We start from the raw sequence: 16,898 nt of genomic DNA on the forward strand, positions 1-16,898 counted from the left end.
GAATTATCTGGGTTGCTTGGTCTGCTTACAATTTCTCTTACAACAGGTTTCCAATTAAAATGTTCTTTTAATTAAGTTTGTCTTCTTTCAAAACTTTTGGATCATGAAGTGGATTTAAATATGAGTTGGAGCCATTCCCTAGTCATCACCTGCACTTTTCAATTTGGTAACTAAATGCTAAAAGTACTTTTATTGTTGTTGTTGTTATTTGGTTTTTAAGAGCATTAGCAACTAAGGCCATATTGCTCCGGGATATGCGGTGGTCAATCCCTGACCATTCCGCATCCTCCGTATTTGGTGGTGACGGGCTCGAACCCCGGTCTAATCAAGAAGCGTGTGCTACTCACTGCTGCTCCTTCCCACCTGGCTACGGAGGCGCCCAAGTACTTTTATCACCCCATCTAATCTATTCTTTAAGCAGAATTGTCAAAGGCTGCACTGTTATGTCTCTAGTTACACATTTAAACACAGATGGCCAACATGTACAGATCTTTCCATCTTTCCATGCAGTGCTTCCTTAGATAGCAGTGAATTTTCACCACATATTCATTTTGCTAATTCTCAGATCCTTATAAACCTCAATCAGATCACCTCTGAGGTGCATGGTTAAGCTCTGTAGCCCACATAACCGGAGTCTTTCCTCATATGGTCATCCTTTTTGATTTGACCATTCAAGTTGTCCATCTTTGGATCCTTTCAAGAAGCACAATGTCTTTTTTTAGATGAGGTCTCCATACCTGAACACAGAATTCCAAATGTGGTCTTACAATTGCCTTATATAGTGGGATTATAACCTCCCAACCTTCAGAGTATAAAGTTTGAAAAATCATTGATAGGCTTTCCTGGCTGCCTGTTTACGCTGTTCAGAAAACTCCACATCTGCTCGTATTATAACTCCCAAATCCCTTTGTTCCTCTACTGTTTTTAATTCAACCCCACTAAGTGTATAATTACTTTGGGGGTGGCTATTCCCCAAGTGTACAACCTTGCATTTTGCTGCATTAAAATAGAGCTGCCACTTGTCTGACCTTCTTTGAAATCTGTTCTAGTCATCCTGAAGGAGAGCTGCTTAGCACTGATCATTAACCACTCTAGCAATCTTTACACCTGCAAATTTGACATCACACCTTTATCACTTTGTCAATGTCATTTACGAAAATGGGGGGGGGGGACAGTGGTCCATCCTTGAGGGATCCCACTTACTTCTGACATTACACCAATCTGAAGAATATCCATTAATCACAACCCTCTGCCTTCTGCCCTGTAGCCACCCAGCAATCCATCTTAGAATTTTTCCAGTAATCCCAACCAGTTCAAGCTTACACAGTAACTAGAGACCGAGTCAAATGCTTTGTTAAAATCCAAATAAATTGTCAAAATTATTCCCTAACATCCAGCTCATGAGTAACTGTGTCAAAATAGCTACTATATTAGTTAAATATGATTTTCCCTTAACAAAACTATGTTGTGTGACGTTCATATCTATCAAAATGTTCCAGGATTGTACTCTTAACTGCTGCCTCTAAGGTTTTTTCCTACCACTGAAGTCAGACTAACTGGTCTGTAGTTACCAACTTCACTCTTAGAACTGCCTTCACATATTGGCAATAGGTTGGTACTTCTCCAATCCAAAGAAATCTTCCGAGTCCAAAGATGCCTTCATAATTAACCTCAATGATTTAATACACTCATCGGTGGTCTCTCTCAAAACTACCAGGTATATGGCTTCAATTCCGGGAGCCTTACTTGTCATTATGTTCAAAATTTTTCTAACAAACAATCACCTGAATTATGATATCACTAATATCATATGGCTCAGCCTCTTCTCTCTCAGCATGAAGGGTTCATTTGCCAGTAAAGACTGATGCAAAGTACCTATTCAATGCATCTGCGAAATCAGCTGGGTTATCTAAGACTTTCCCACACTCACCTCAGCACACAAGGGTCCAATTTGATTAGCTTTCTTTGCTGTATTCAGATACATGAAAAATTGCTCATCGCCATTATTTGTTCTCTTAGCCAATACTTCTCACATGCAGCCTTGGCCTCCCTTATGGTATTATTACAGCTTCAATACTTTTTATCACTCTGTAACTATCCCATGCTATCTTTTTCTGCTCTATTTGACTGGCCAGCTCTGCAGCCATCCATTTTGGCATCCTCTTCCTCCTCCAGCAATATTTTCTTAATGGTATGTATGCATTCATGGCTTCTGTGATTTTTTGTTTTAAGAGTATTCCATAATTCAAATGTATTCACTCTCCCTCGGCAACCTGCCCAATTCATAGTTGCCACATAACTCCCTAAACTGTCAAAGCCCCCCCTTCTGAAGTTAAAACCAGTGCCTTTATCTTTAACTACTGCAACATCTTTCTTCATCTTCCAACTGATGATTGCATCATTATCTGGGAGTGCAATAATCCAAGCACTAACTTTATATTCTTTGGCCATACTGTTCACTTTCCAACAACTAAAATTTTCCACACTCCGGGCTATTAGTGCATATGAGGGCAGGAGTGTATTTTTATCCTAATTCTTTACCTAATTTTTCCTCCTGTTAGCTAAACCACTATACAATTGCCTATAACCACAAAACATGCACAAATGATTTGCAGCATGGTTTTGTAAAGGGAATAACTTCAACATTGCTTATTAGGATTTCAGCAAAGCATCTGACTCAGTCCCACATGAGTGGTTACTTTATAAGCTGGAACAGGTTGGAACCACAGGGAAAATGCTTAGATGGATAGCAGGATGGCTTCAGGGCAGGGGGCAGAGTTGTGTTAAATGGTTATTCCTCAGATTGGGTTAATTTAAGAAGTGGGGTTCATCAAGAATCAGTACTGGGACCACTGTTGTTTTTGATTTTCTTAAATAACATCGATCAAGGGATAGAGGGCATGATGTCTATATTTGCAGATGATGTAAAGATTAGTAGAGTAGTTAATGATCACTGTCAAGCAGATCTTCTTCAAAGGCTATGCTTTAATCGAGCCCCAAAATAACTTATACACTTGGTGGAGCTGAGTTAAAGTTAGTAGTGGAAGAAAGGGGACTTGGGAGTTAGTGTCAAATACATGAAATTTTCTGAGCATCGTAGACAGATCGCAAGGAAGGCCCATGATATCCTATCGATGATGTATTTTCTAGCAGAGATAAGGATGTCATAATACCATTATATAAAGCTATTTTTAGACCAAAATTGGAATACTGTGTTCAAGTGTGGAGACTACACCTAAAAAAGGGCATCGAGCTTCTTGAAAGGGTCCAGAGATGAAGATCTCTTGCCTGGTGAAGATTGGCAAAAGGACATAAATATGAGAAAAGACTGAATATGTGGGATTGCACAGCTTGGAAACTAGGCACCTGAGAGGCAACTTTGACTGAGGTGTTTAAGGCTCTGAGCGTCAACAGTAAAATGAAAGAGGATGAAATTTTCATGATTATAAATGATTCTAGGGGCCATAAATTCAAGTTACAGGGAAAGTTGTTTAGCTTGGATTGCAGGAAGTTTTATTTTAGCCAGTGAGTTATAAATTACTGGAATAAGTTACCTACATGCATGGTAGAGGCTGACAGTTTGGGGAAATTCAAAGGTAAGCTGGATAGTTACCTACGGGAGGAGGGAAATGCATAGGTTGTCTATTTCCTTTTCTCTTATTATTATTTATTAATTTTTTATTTTATTTAATTTTTATTAATTCATTTTTTGGCTGGTGCAGCATAAGCCTTAGGCTTCCTTGCACCATATGGTCATTACTAATACTAAAATTTAAATGTTATTATTATTTGCAACGTCAGAGAGAGCACGTGCAAGCCAGTGAAGGTAGGTTATGAATTAATTAGCCTATCTAAATTTCCACTCGATGTTCATCCATACTAAGTTTCAATTAATATTGATATCAATCAATTAATTTCAATTAATAAATGTTGAATAGTTTGTGGTACCGGGGGGGGGGGAAATATATCAAAATTAATATACTGATAATTACTAGATCGTAGGTATAGCTTAGCTTAATTTTTCAGCACTCACCTGAAAAATTAAGCTAAGCTATACTTACAATCTAGTCATTACATTACAGCACATAAGGACTCCTTAAAAATCAAGAGTATACTGGAAATTGCATGAAATGATTGTGTAATGATGTATTTATATTATCTGTTATGTGGCAGCAGTAGAGTCATGCTGAAAAATGCAGTTCTGTTCCTGAAAGTGGTCTGATAACAAGTACAAGAATCTCTCCATTATTTTATTTAATTTTTTTTTTAGAAGTCACCATTATCAGTACCATTCATAAAGTGTACTTTGTCCTTTCTTTAGTTTGTAATGCATTCTCAAACTGAATACAAAACAAGTATCAGAATTAAAATGGAAACTTCAAAATTTGCTGGATTTATGCCGAATGTAACAGTTCTTTCCAATCTGCTGAGGTTAAACATGATGATCATGTAGGTTCTTGGAATAATCAGATCAGAGATTCCCACTGCACAACTGTTCAATCAGTTTTTTGTTTTTTTTGGGCTCAAGATAAGCATTTTTACAAAAAAACATGGCCTAATAAATAAGGACTTATGACAAGGACAACATGTGTCAGATCACTTAATGAAAAGCCAATGTCAGAGAGTTCATTCATTTTCCTCTACACCAGTATGCTCCTCCCACGGGATTTTTATATCGGTAGATCTTGAATGATGATCATGTAGCTTCAGACTATGCTGGAGTTCCTATCTGCTTCAATCAAGGTTCAAATCTTCTCTTGAAATTTTTTGTCTCAAAATTCTTTTTAAATATTCTTGACACAGGTTAGAGACTGATTATGACCAGCATTTTCTGGAAATTCTTAAAAGGAATCTTGAAACCTATTTTTATCAACTACAAAAGCTCTCCTTACCAAGAACAATAATTACACCTTCCTTTCATGCAGCTCACTGCTTGTATGCCATACTTCCACTGAACATACATGATGGCACATGTTATTACCAAAGGATGGGGAAGGGTATGGCAACAGGAGCATAAATCAATTGATCCATCACAATAGGTGTAAGTATGATGGTGTGGGTAAGTGTTTGCTTAGCATACACATCAGGTTCCTTGATACTGGTGGCTTTCAAATAATCTGAGTGTTACAGGCTATTTAAACATTGTTGCTGACAATGCATCTCTTTATGCTCATATTTTATCCTTCTGGTAACCACTTATGGATGAATAATGTGCAATGTCAAGGCATTTATCATTCAGAAATGGTTCCAAGAGCACAAATGGTGGCCTTATTTTATTGGCCTGCTCAGTCCTGGATCTCAGCTTGTTTGAGCAGCTGTGAGATAAGGCAGAATGAATTGGATGAAGTGACCTGCCACCATCCAATCTCAGGCAAGTGCAGGATATTGTAGAGTCTGCAAAGGCTAGCATCTTGGCACTTCAAGGAGTTTATGCCCTGATAAGCTAAGTTTTTTTTGAGGGATAAAAAGAGGTGTTATTCACTATTAGGATAGCATACCTAATAAACTGGCCATTTGATAATACTTTATAACTATACATACAATGTTTGAAAGTAAAATGAATTGTATTCTTTGTAAGTATAACTTCAATAAACTGTTCTATTAAATTAGAGCAATAATTAGCATTAGTTCAGGCACACACAATGCAAGAAAGCAAGCTTATACAGCATCAACAACCCCCCCCCACTCTTCACCCAGCCAGTAACTCCAAATATTTGTCTAGTTGAGCCTTAAATTTATTTAAGTTATCAACTTCCATAACAGATGGAAGTCTGTTCCAGCAATCAACTATTATTATTATTATCTGTTTATTTACCACAAGAAACTGTGGGTCACCCCATGACGGCAGTGTGCCAGGGAAGGTGAGAGATTTACATACTGAGGTGCAAAGAACCACATGTACAATGCACAAGGGTACATGCGCTTGACCCGAGATATTTACATAATTAAACTTACATATGTTTCAAATAAAACAAAGTTTATAGTAATAAACAACAGGATTTAAAAAAAATAAATAAATAAAAATATGAAAAAAAAAAAAAAATGCAGCAGGCAAAAAGTCCAGGGGTAGGCAATCGTCACAGGTTTAATACTTGGTAACAGTTCTTGAGGCATTCCTTTCTGTAGAGCTTGTCCTTGACAGATCATATCATTTCAGTATCTTGTGCAATGTAGATAATATTTATTTAGTTTTATAAAAGTAAACTTATAATATATAGATAAGCATCTGTAATGAGAAAAAGATTGAGTGTTGGCTGTATGGTCATTCTAGTGGGTAAATGAATAATTTGTCTGAAGTCAATAGTAATTGCCAAACCCTCAGCATTTTTACCTGGAATTGTGAACATTAAAATCACCACGGAAAATTTCCTCACTGTTAGGCAAGTTGGACTGGAGAAAGTCGGATTTCAAAGAAAGGAAGCCAAAGAGTTCCAAGTGATTGGCGGAGTTGGGAGATTAATAGAGGCAACAGATGAATTAGACAGAATAGGACAGTGAGATTTTAAGCCAGAGGAGATCAAAAAGGAAGTTGATAGCCTGATATTGAGGGACATCAGTAAGACAAAATTCAGTATTTTGGAGGCTGTTCAAAGCATTATCTTAGCCTTCAAGGAAGCAGTTACTGCAGGGGCTCACATCTGGTGAGTATGGGCTTGGCACACCCAGGGTCCTGAGCTGAATATCATCATTCTTCTCCTTCTTGGTGATTCCCTCCCACTTCTGACTCTTTGTCTCTCTCTCTTTCTCAGGGTAACCTGGAAATTTTTTTTTAGCTAGTGCAGCATAAGCCTCAGGCTTTCTTGCACTATATGGCTAGTAATAATAATAATAATAATATCAGGATTGATGCCCAGTTTATTGTAGATTTTGAGGCAGTTGGCCAGAAACATGCCCCTAAGGGAATCAAGGCTTGTGAGTGTAAACTGCAGAGGGTGGCAGGAGTAGTTGGCTTTAGCCAACTACTCATTGGCTAAAGGCAAACTTCAGCACATCTATTCTACAACCGTCTTTCCTCAAATTTGAATCTATGCACCCTCAGATTCGCAATCTGAGCAAGCAGAATATTCCCATCAGCATCAAACCATTCAAGGCATCATACACCTCAATCAGATCACTTTGCAGGTGCCTAGTCTCCAGAAACTGCAACTTGCAGAACTTAAGCCTTTCTTGCTAAGAGCATCCCCCTTTGTTCTTCTCACAAATCTTGTTGCCCTTCTTTCTATTGTTCTAGAAACTCTAAATCCTTCCTAAAATGAGGCCTCCAGACCTGTATGCAGTACTCAAGGTGTGGCCTGACCATTACCTTATACAAAGGGATAATCACCTCGTTATCTCGCTAGCAAAATTCCTATATATCATTGACAAGACTCCATGGCCTACTCTGCAGCCCGTCTGCACTGTTCAGAGACCATATCTGACTGCACAATTACCCACAGGTCTTTTTCATTCTCCACTTTCCTGAATTTAGTACTACACAGTTGGTACATTTCTCTTGGTTACTGCTGCCCATATGCAGTATTTTACATTTGTCAATGTTAAACTTCAGCTGCCACCTCTCAGCCGATCTGCTCAACTTTTATTGTTGCAGTAGCGTACTGTCATCTGGAAACTTCATCATTAACCCTGATATTCCTTCATCAATATCATTGATACATACCAAAATCAACAATGGGCCCAACATCGAACCCTGGGGGACTCCACTAATAAAATTAGTCCAAGAAGAGCAGTGTCCATTGATAACCACTCTGTCTTCTCCCACTCAACCATCTTTTTATCTATTGTAGCAACTTGTCCTTAATGCCATACTGCTCCAATTTGTACAGTAGTCTTACATGTGCCACATTATCAAAATCTCTCCTAAAATCCAAGTATATGGTATAAAAATTATTCTTTGCATCCAGTTCCATTGTGACCACACCATAGCATCCAATCAAAGTTTTCAGACAAGACTTCCCCTTAACAAACCCATACCATGTCTTAACTATAACTGTAGTCTTGTCTAGATGGTCCTGTATCGCTTCCTTAACCAGTGACTCCATTATTTTCCCTGGAACAGAAGTAAGACTAAAAGGTTTGTAATTATCTGTCACCCTTTGTGAACTGGGAATACATTTTCACATCTCCAGCCCATGGGGACCTCCCTTGAATCTAAGGATGCTCTCATAATTATGGCTAACGGTTTGCTTACTTCCCTCGCTGCCTCCTTCAATATAACTGGATAGATTCCATCCATCCCAGGTGCTTTTTTTATGTTTAATTTCAACAATTTCTCCTCCACTTTTCTCACTGTTATAAAATCATTTAGCTCCCGGTTAGAATTAAGTAAACTTCTGTCCTCCCCTTCCTTACAAAATTGCTTATGTGTGAATGTAGATGCAAAATACTTATTCAGTTTGTTAGCTACCATACCAGCTTCATCAACAATCGAACCACTGATGTCAAGGAGACCAATCTGATTCATCCCCCTTCCTTCTAAAGTTTATATAAGTAAATGTCTGTTGTTTTTCTTTGCATCTTTTGCCAAGGATTTCTTGTAATCTGTCTTTGCTTGCCTAATCTTCTTTGTGACAATTACAAACTAGCTTATATCTACCATAGGCTTCTGTGTCGCCTGATAATTGATGTATCCCATGCATTCTTCTTCTCTCTCTCTCTCTCATTAGTTCATCTGAAATCTATTTGGGTCTAAATCTTGAACAGTATTTCTTAGTTGGTATGAATAGCCTAGTAGATTCCAAGATTAATTTCTTGAAGGCTTCCCATTTAGAATTAATTCCCATTTAATATTTTTAACATCATCAGTTGATCCCACTGTATAGAATTTAAAAACTGTCTGAGACCACTGTAGTCACGTTTACAAAAGCAAAAGGCGCCTCCGTAGTCAGGTGGGCAGGAGCAGCAGTGCTTCGCTTCTTGTAGCACACGCTTCTTGATTAGACTGGGGTTCGAGCCCGTGACCACCGAATACGGAGGATGCGGAAAGGTCAGGGAATGACCACCGCATATCCCCGGAGCAATATGGCCTCAGTTGCTAATGCTCCTAAAAATCAAAACAAACACACAAACAAAAGCAAAAATGCTTCCCTTTACTCTTGATGGTAGTAACATCTTTAAGTAAATCGCACATCAATACACTGTGATCACTGTCACCTAGTGGTTCCTTTATCTGCAAATTCTTAATGCATGAATAAACATGGGCAACAGAGAGGGAGTAATACTCTTGATCATCAGATCAAGAGTATTACTCCCTCTGGTTACCCATTGAAAACAATCATTCAATAAATCCACAAAATTCTTGCTAGTGTTGAGTGACAAACCAACAAGTTCCAGTCAATATCTGGAAAGTTAAAGTTAAAATCATTGTATTCATCATTAGGCCTATAACACACTCCTACTCTCATTTTTCCTTTCCCGGTGGTTATGTCACACCAAACTGATTCAACATTGCACTGTCCACCAATGTGAATTCGATACACTGCTTAGATTTTGTGTGTTTCATAACTAACAGCATAACCCTTCTCCCTTCGTATCTTGTCTATCCTTTCTGTACATATTGTACTCCCCAAATTCCAATTCTGCACTTCTTATATCTGTGTGACACCATGTCTCCGATATTCCAACAATATCTCCTTTTATGTCTTGATCAGCACTTCAAATTTACTTACTATACTTCTAGCATTGGTGTTCATGCAAGTATATTTAACTAAGCAGAATAGCAAATGTTCCTATAAACTGAGACACTTCTAAAATCCACATGGTTTGATAAACTTGAATTAAAACAAAATTAAATTATAATTTTCAAGTCTCCCCCGCCTTTATCATTTCATCAAGTTCAGCAAAAACATTGTTAGAACTATGTGATGGCAAAAGTTTCAGACTAATGATCTGTGGTTTGAATTTAATCTTATTACAACCTGTTGTTGTTGTTATTTGGTTTTTAGGAGCATTAGCAACTAAGGCCATAATTGCTCCGGGATATGCGGTGGTCATTCCCTGACCTTTCCGCATCCCCCATATTTGGTGGTGACGGACTTGAACCCTGGTCTAATCAAGAAGCGTGTGCTACGCACTGCTGCTCCTTCCCACCTGGCTACGGAGGTGCCTATTACAACCTGTGCTTAATTTACTTGTAGTGAGCGTGAAGTGGCATAAAAGCAAGTCGATTTAATTTGTGAGGAGTTACTATTAAAGCTTGGTGATATTATACTAGAATAGTGGTGGACCTGAAGCTAGATGAAGTGCTTTTTACAATTCTGTCTAATACAACAAGCACTGCAACCTTGCTGACATTGAATTAATTAAACAATATTATTAATATTTTGTATGGTATAGTGAGAACTGTCTTAATTATTATTAAGAAGGATTCTACTTTTATGTAAAAAAGAAAAGATCAGTGTAATCAATCTTTTAGATATTTTAAGTGACATGCCAGTTGGCACATAACTTAAAACACTGCAACATTATCAGCAAATTTAACACCTTGTTAAAGGGGAGTTTGTTTAAGTACAAGATTCTGTTGTCTGTGTAACTCCAAAGATGGCACTACTGATCAGTTGCAGTGCATATTTCCAGTTTTATATTTTTTAGAACTTACGAACATTTACATATGTATAAGGTTAAGGATGTTTATATACGTCTAATAATAAATTTAATCTTCATTTATAAGGAATGTTTAACTTTTGGTTCACCTGTGTACAGAAATACATAATGGGTCCGTGATTTCTAAGACAAAAATAATAATTAGACATTAACAAGTTTTTTCCATACCTGGGTCCTGCAGTAATAGCCAAAGGTTCTCTCCCACGAGAAGTTGGACTTCTGTCTCGCCATCTGGAAGACACATTATCTAATGCTGGTTGCCAAGTACGAGGTGTATAAGACTGAGCCCTATGCTGCCATTCTCTATTAAAGGTTTCAGCCTCCTCTTAACATAAAAAGGAATAAATAAAATTATGTTAAACATGCATGACATTTTTTTTACCTGTTTAGAAAAGTCCATTTTACTCCTTTCCACCAATAATCTAATAATAATGAAAAATATAACTATTATAATTACAATCACAAACCCAGAAATTAACAATGGTAAGGATAAATTAGAATGCACTTATGCAACAGGAACTATTCACACACTGGTGTTTAAAAGTTAAAAACTGCAACATATAATCCAAGATACTTAGAACAAATGTATTTAATAGAATTGTGTCAATGTTTTATGATAGAGTATTACATTATTTGTAATATTGAAGACATCTACATAAAACAGAATCCTGCATAATTCAGGAATTTAATAAGTATCATGACGAACAGCCAAACAACTATAAAAAAAAAAAGCTCTCATGCTTTTTGAAAGGCTGATGATAAGGCCTTATGGTAATAAACCCTTCATCTCTAGAAGAGCAGATCTTGCAGGGTTTGGGAAAAGGTCAACACACTCCAATTCATTACCATACAAACATCTCATACAGAATCCTAACATGTGTAATGAGAACACTGGCCCAATAGTTTTGGCTTTAGAGATTGTACTGCTTGCACTGTGGTATGATTCTGCATGGTATTTGTTATATAAGATACGATATTGATGACTTATTTATATATTATAATGTTGTTAAATAAAGCTTGGAGTTGGTTTTATTTAAAACAAAACTGTCAATTGCATATATCAGGTGGTATTATGCATAATGAACTGAAAATCTGAAATACACAAAGGTTTTACAGAATTAGTCTAGGTTTAATGACCTATAAAAAGCATTCATATTAATGAAAAAATAGTTATATTATTATACTGGTCAAGCAAAACAAGTAAATGCTGTGAGAGAAAAGTAAAACAAGTAAACACTGTGAGAGAAAAGTAAAACAAATGCTTCAAACTGGATGATTATACAGTTTAATAGAAAAAATTAAAGAGATGATCTTTCCAAAGCATCATGTTAGAACAAGAAAGGTATGTTTCTTTAACAAATGTAATCTAACTTCATTGGAAAAAAAGATCTACATACTTTCTCAATAATGAAAAAGACTGAATTGTACATAAGGAATTCAAGAATATACTCAATTTATTTCTGTTCTTTTTGGTCCTGTGTTCCAAACATGCTAACATAACCACTGAAACAGCCTATTGTTCTTGTTTAATTCTGCTAGTACTACTGAGTATAATTCTTTTACTTGTAGGTATTAGTTTTTGAAAGTCAGGGAAACTTCAATGAGAATATTGTATGTTACTTGAATATTCAGTTGAGTATAACTAAAAGAACACAGTTCAAAGTCAGACGCGGGCTCGCTTGTGGGAAGGAATTACAAACTAGGGGCTATTTCATGCATCTCTCTCTCCTCAAGACCTCTATATATAATTTTCCTTTAAACGATCAGTCCTGTTCTTTGTGGTAGACAAACCAGTCAATTTCGGGAACTAGCATCCTCCTCTCCCCATACTTCTCCTTCAACCCATGCACAGTACTAAGTACTATAGGTTTTGATACCTTTCGTGTTTGGGGTTCTCATAAAAAAAAAAGAAGAAAAAAAAAAAAAGAGACATTCACAGTTAATGGAGAGTCAGATACCCTTCACTGATTGTAATACCCCCCCCCCACTTCTGCTGAATTGGAAAATTCAAAACTGTGAGTATTACAAGGAATGGTCCATCAGGGACCACAGTGCAATAACCATCTCAGTCGACATTAAGTACAGTCACAATAAATCAAATGAGCCAATTTGCAATTAGGACAATTAAATGGGGAATATTTGATGAGACAATCAAGCAGGAATTCTCAGACAAGAAACTTATCAAATTATAATGAATCATATAGCAGGCTGTGTGCAGGAGACTGCACAGGGTCTACTGCCAGTCCACAAAAAAGAAAAAAAAACACATAGCTGGGCTGTTAATATTATAGGTTTTAATTCAAACTTATCCTATACGACTAGAAATATCTGCACTAAGGAATGAAGTAAGAAGAACCAGAAGTGGCCAAAGAAGAAGACAGTGCCAACCCCGGCCCCAAATAGAACCTGATAAAACACATCTACTCTAAAACTAGGGAAATACACCAAGCTCAAATGAAGATGAAAAGCAAAAAACTCAGAGGATGCAGTACTTCAGGGAATCAAGACCCACTGGGACTAGTGTACAGATTCAGAACAATGAAAATCATACCAGGGAAAATATACAGTAACATTCAACGAGAAGAGAACAGAAACAACCCTCCATAGAGAGCAGCCTAAGGGAAATAATTGTACAGAATGACTCAAGTAACGAAAGCCAGGAACATACAGAGAAAAAGAGAATTGGCAAGATAACGATAACTACGTTGAAAAGAAAAATGAACCAGACAATGGTTAGTTTTTTGAGGCGAAGGTAGAGAACCCAGGTGAAGGCAAAGCAGATAGATATTAATTACAATATCACCAAAATTACAATAATTATGAAGTGTAATATCCATGGGTGTTATTCCTCTTAGATAATCAATGTCTAGCAGAAAATCTATATCCATTCATCTGAAAGCAAGCTTCTGAAAATAATTTACAAATCATTTTTCATATTTCGATATTCCATATGCTACTGATGCTGAAGTGGTATTCTATATGCATCTTTTCATTCAAAGATCTAGTTCTGAACATTTGTCTATAATCAGAGCAAAAGTTCAAACCATATCAAACAAACATTAAACCCTTAAGGTTTATTTAGTCCAATTGCCATTTCTGCCAAATGGTAGCATGTCCTTAACTTCTGAAAAGGAAGATCCCACTTTACAAAGGATATTATTTTAATGGCCTCCAAGAATATATATATCCTGATATTTTGTCTATAGAAATATATGTTAGTAGGTTGATTTGCCTGTTGTGTGGGCTGAAAAAAAACCCAAAATAATTCATGGAGCAAGACCCTTCCCTTCCCTTCCATCTGAGATCGGCCAACTACAGCCTCAATTGAAGAGGATTTTAGGAATTCCTCCAGTCATCAATGGGAATTGAACCCCGGTCTCTCCAAATGAATGGCAAACAAAAATGTGTTGTGCCTATCAAGCTGCACAGAGGATACTTTACAAAGGATTATTATTATTATTATTAGCTATATGGTGCAAGGAAGCCTGAGGCTTATGCTGCACCAAAAAAAAAAAAAAAAAATCTGAATTACCCTGTGAGTGAGTGAGTGAGTGAGTGAGTGAGTGAGTGAGTGAGAGAGAGAGAGAGAGAGAGAGAGAGAGAGAATCACCAAGAAAGAGAAGAATGATGATATCCAGCTCAGGACCCTTGGTATGCCAAGCCCATACTCACCAGATGTGTCATTCATCACAAGTACATTTACATAAGGGTTTCCCATGACAAAGGCATATCCATGAATATATTTACAGCTTTATTATGCTTGTCAATAAAAAATTTTGTTTAATCATCGCTATTTTCATTTGACCATTTAGCCCCTGCCATTGGTTAAGCAAGTCTCTTCTATCAGGACACTAATTATTCCAGCTATGTTTCTTTGTTCATTTCTAACTGTATAGAATTTTACATTTATTTTAAGACACTGCACACTAATTCCTCCAGAAACATATATTTACATTATTTACAAAAATGTACGTAATTAAGTCAAATATAATTAGAACACTAATACATAAAACCATTACAATTTGAAAAAGGTATTTCTATGAGAATTCAGGCACATTAACAAATAGTAATAATTCTTGATAAAAATAATTTCAGCTGGAAGACAAGATACAATGGATTTATGATAATTAAGGAAATAACACTAATAATTTGTTCTGGAAAAAACAGATCGCTAAGCGAATCAGCACTAAACGAGTGCCATATTCCCATAAGGTAACATACGTATTTGTGAGTTGCGGTCTATGCCATAGGATATTTTCCAATCATTAATAAACATTAATGTTTATTAATGATTAGAATTAACAAACCATTAATTTCAGTCAAAATATTTAATATTCAAAAATTTATACATATAAAATATTCTATATTACATAAGTATATAATTATGTGGCAACTAACTAAATTACATATCAAAATTTAACTTAAAATGCTAGTTAAAATCATGAATTCATTAATCTGATGGCTGGGCTGTCGAGTTTTCGTAACTTTGGTAACGAATCCCTTCTCATACAAAATCATGTAGGGATTCGTTTCTTTCTTTAATTTCCTTATTATCTTGGAACTTCGCTCCATGTAAGGTTTGTTCTCCAGCAAATAATCACACATTTTTTCAAAGTGTTTAAAAGCTTTACTAAGTCCTTTTGCAGTCAGTGACTTTATCAGTTCTACATCTGCAGGATCTTGATCATATTCTCCCTTAATTGCACACGCGTGGTCTTTTGTCATTCCCACGAGTTCTTCATTAGAGGCCATCCCTGTCGCTGTCGACCATCTCTTGTACTTCTTCGTCGTCATCATCATCTAATTGCATAAATGAATCCTTTATGCAATCCTTCCAAACTTTCCTCCACACTCTATTCATGGTTTTCTGAGTCACTTCATCCCATGCGCTTGAAATATAGGATTTCCAAAACTCCTTTGTGCTTGGTACATTTTCACCAGTGTTGATGGCTTTAATAGTTTGGGAAAAGATATTCCTTATGTAGTAAACTTTAAATGTGGCAATAACACATTTAATCCCAGTCCAATTAGTTGGATCTGAGATGACACATTTGGAGGCATGCAAAAATTTTTTATATGATTGTTCAAGTCTTGTAAGCTCTCTTTGCTTGGATGTCCTGGTGCATTGAGAGAACTCTCGAGAACGAGCATAGCCTGTGCTGACGTTGCTTATTGCCGTTCCTGGAACAGAGAAGTTTTTTCTGATTTTTTTTTTTTTTTGTTTTATTAGCTTAAATTGGCATATTAACTTATTTTCTAGAGTAGCTTTATATTCCTAGTTACGATACTTAGTTTAAAGTTTAACTTAGATAAAGATTTTGTAGGTATTACTTAGTATCGGTAAGGGTATCAAATCCACATGTTATAAGTTGAAGCTCCGTTGAACGAGAGGTTTTTTCTTTTAACCATATTTAGCCAATTTATTAACCAACTGTTATATCAAATTATTTTCTGTAAGTAGCTAGTCAGGATCCTTAATTTATTCTGAATTGAGACAGCGAGATTTGGAAGTAAATCGATACTTAAGTGTCCGTAGATTTACCGTTCGTAAATTGCCGCCATGGTTACTTGATACAAAATATCTCGAACTAGATAGCATAAGCTTAGTATAGTATAGTACATAATATAATATTGTCAATTAATCGGTAAATCTATTAATCTTGCTGAACTTCATTGTCAATTAAAGTGTACTTTTAACTATATACATATAACGACTTAGGTTACGTAACATAAATAATTAGCAAAAATAAATATTTAATACTTGACTTGATACGGAAGTTATATAAAGGGATTTCGTAGATAACACTCGATACTGAAACATAAATATAGCGTTATAACTGTGTTGGGATACAAGTTTAGGGTTTTAATTTTGTACTGTAATTGAAATTTTATTGAAATCATGACTCAGACCAGAACTGGGTGGGGGGGCAGTTGCCCTCTGAATCACAGCCTTTTAAAATGCACTATTTGCTTGATGTTTGTGGAGCAGTCGGGTACGGTACATGATACTGCCATGGGGGATGGCTTTGTATGTGCACGATGCAAGGAGTGTAAGGAAATCAGGCGACAACTCGGCGTTGTTATGGGCCTATATGAGAGCTTGAAGGACAGGGTGGATGCCCTCGAAGGATTAAAAGTGAGGGGCCATCAACCTCTGAGCTGCCCACACCAATGCCAGAGCTTGCACTTGGGCATCACGCAACACAGCGGCAACCCCCAAGGCAGAATGCACTGTTCCCAAAGGAACTAGTAGTTGTTGGTGACTCTATTGTCAGGGAAATGGGAAACATGCTTTGTAA

General features: G+C 36.6%; 1 protein-coding gene across 2 annotated transcripts in view; it reads right to left on the reverse strand.

Annotated features, from left to right (window-relative positions):
- The window catches only part of LOC150074886 (myeloid leukemia factor 1-like), a 149,590-nt gene that overhangs the window by 12,107 nt on the left and 120,585 nt on the right, over positions 1-16,898 (reverse strand). For both annotated transcript variants that reach the window (XM_090389425.1, XM_090389424.1), the window contains exon 5: positions 10,768-10,924. In XM_090389425.1, coding sequence (XP_090245551.1) covers positions 10,768-10,924 — 157 coding nt within the window. The remainder of the gene's footprint in view (positions 1-10,767; positions 10,925-16,898) is intronic.

Source organism: Mastigoproctus giganteus, unplaced genomic scaffold, assembly GCF_048544385.1.
Source record: "Mastigoproctus giganteus isolate SK-2022 unplaced genomic scaffold, ASM4854438v1 scaffold_16, whole genome shotgun sequence".
Taxonomy (NCBI): domain Eukaryota; kingdom Metazoa; phylum Arthropoda; class Arachnida; order Uropygi; family Thelyphonidae; genus Mastigoproctus; species Mastigoproctus giganteus.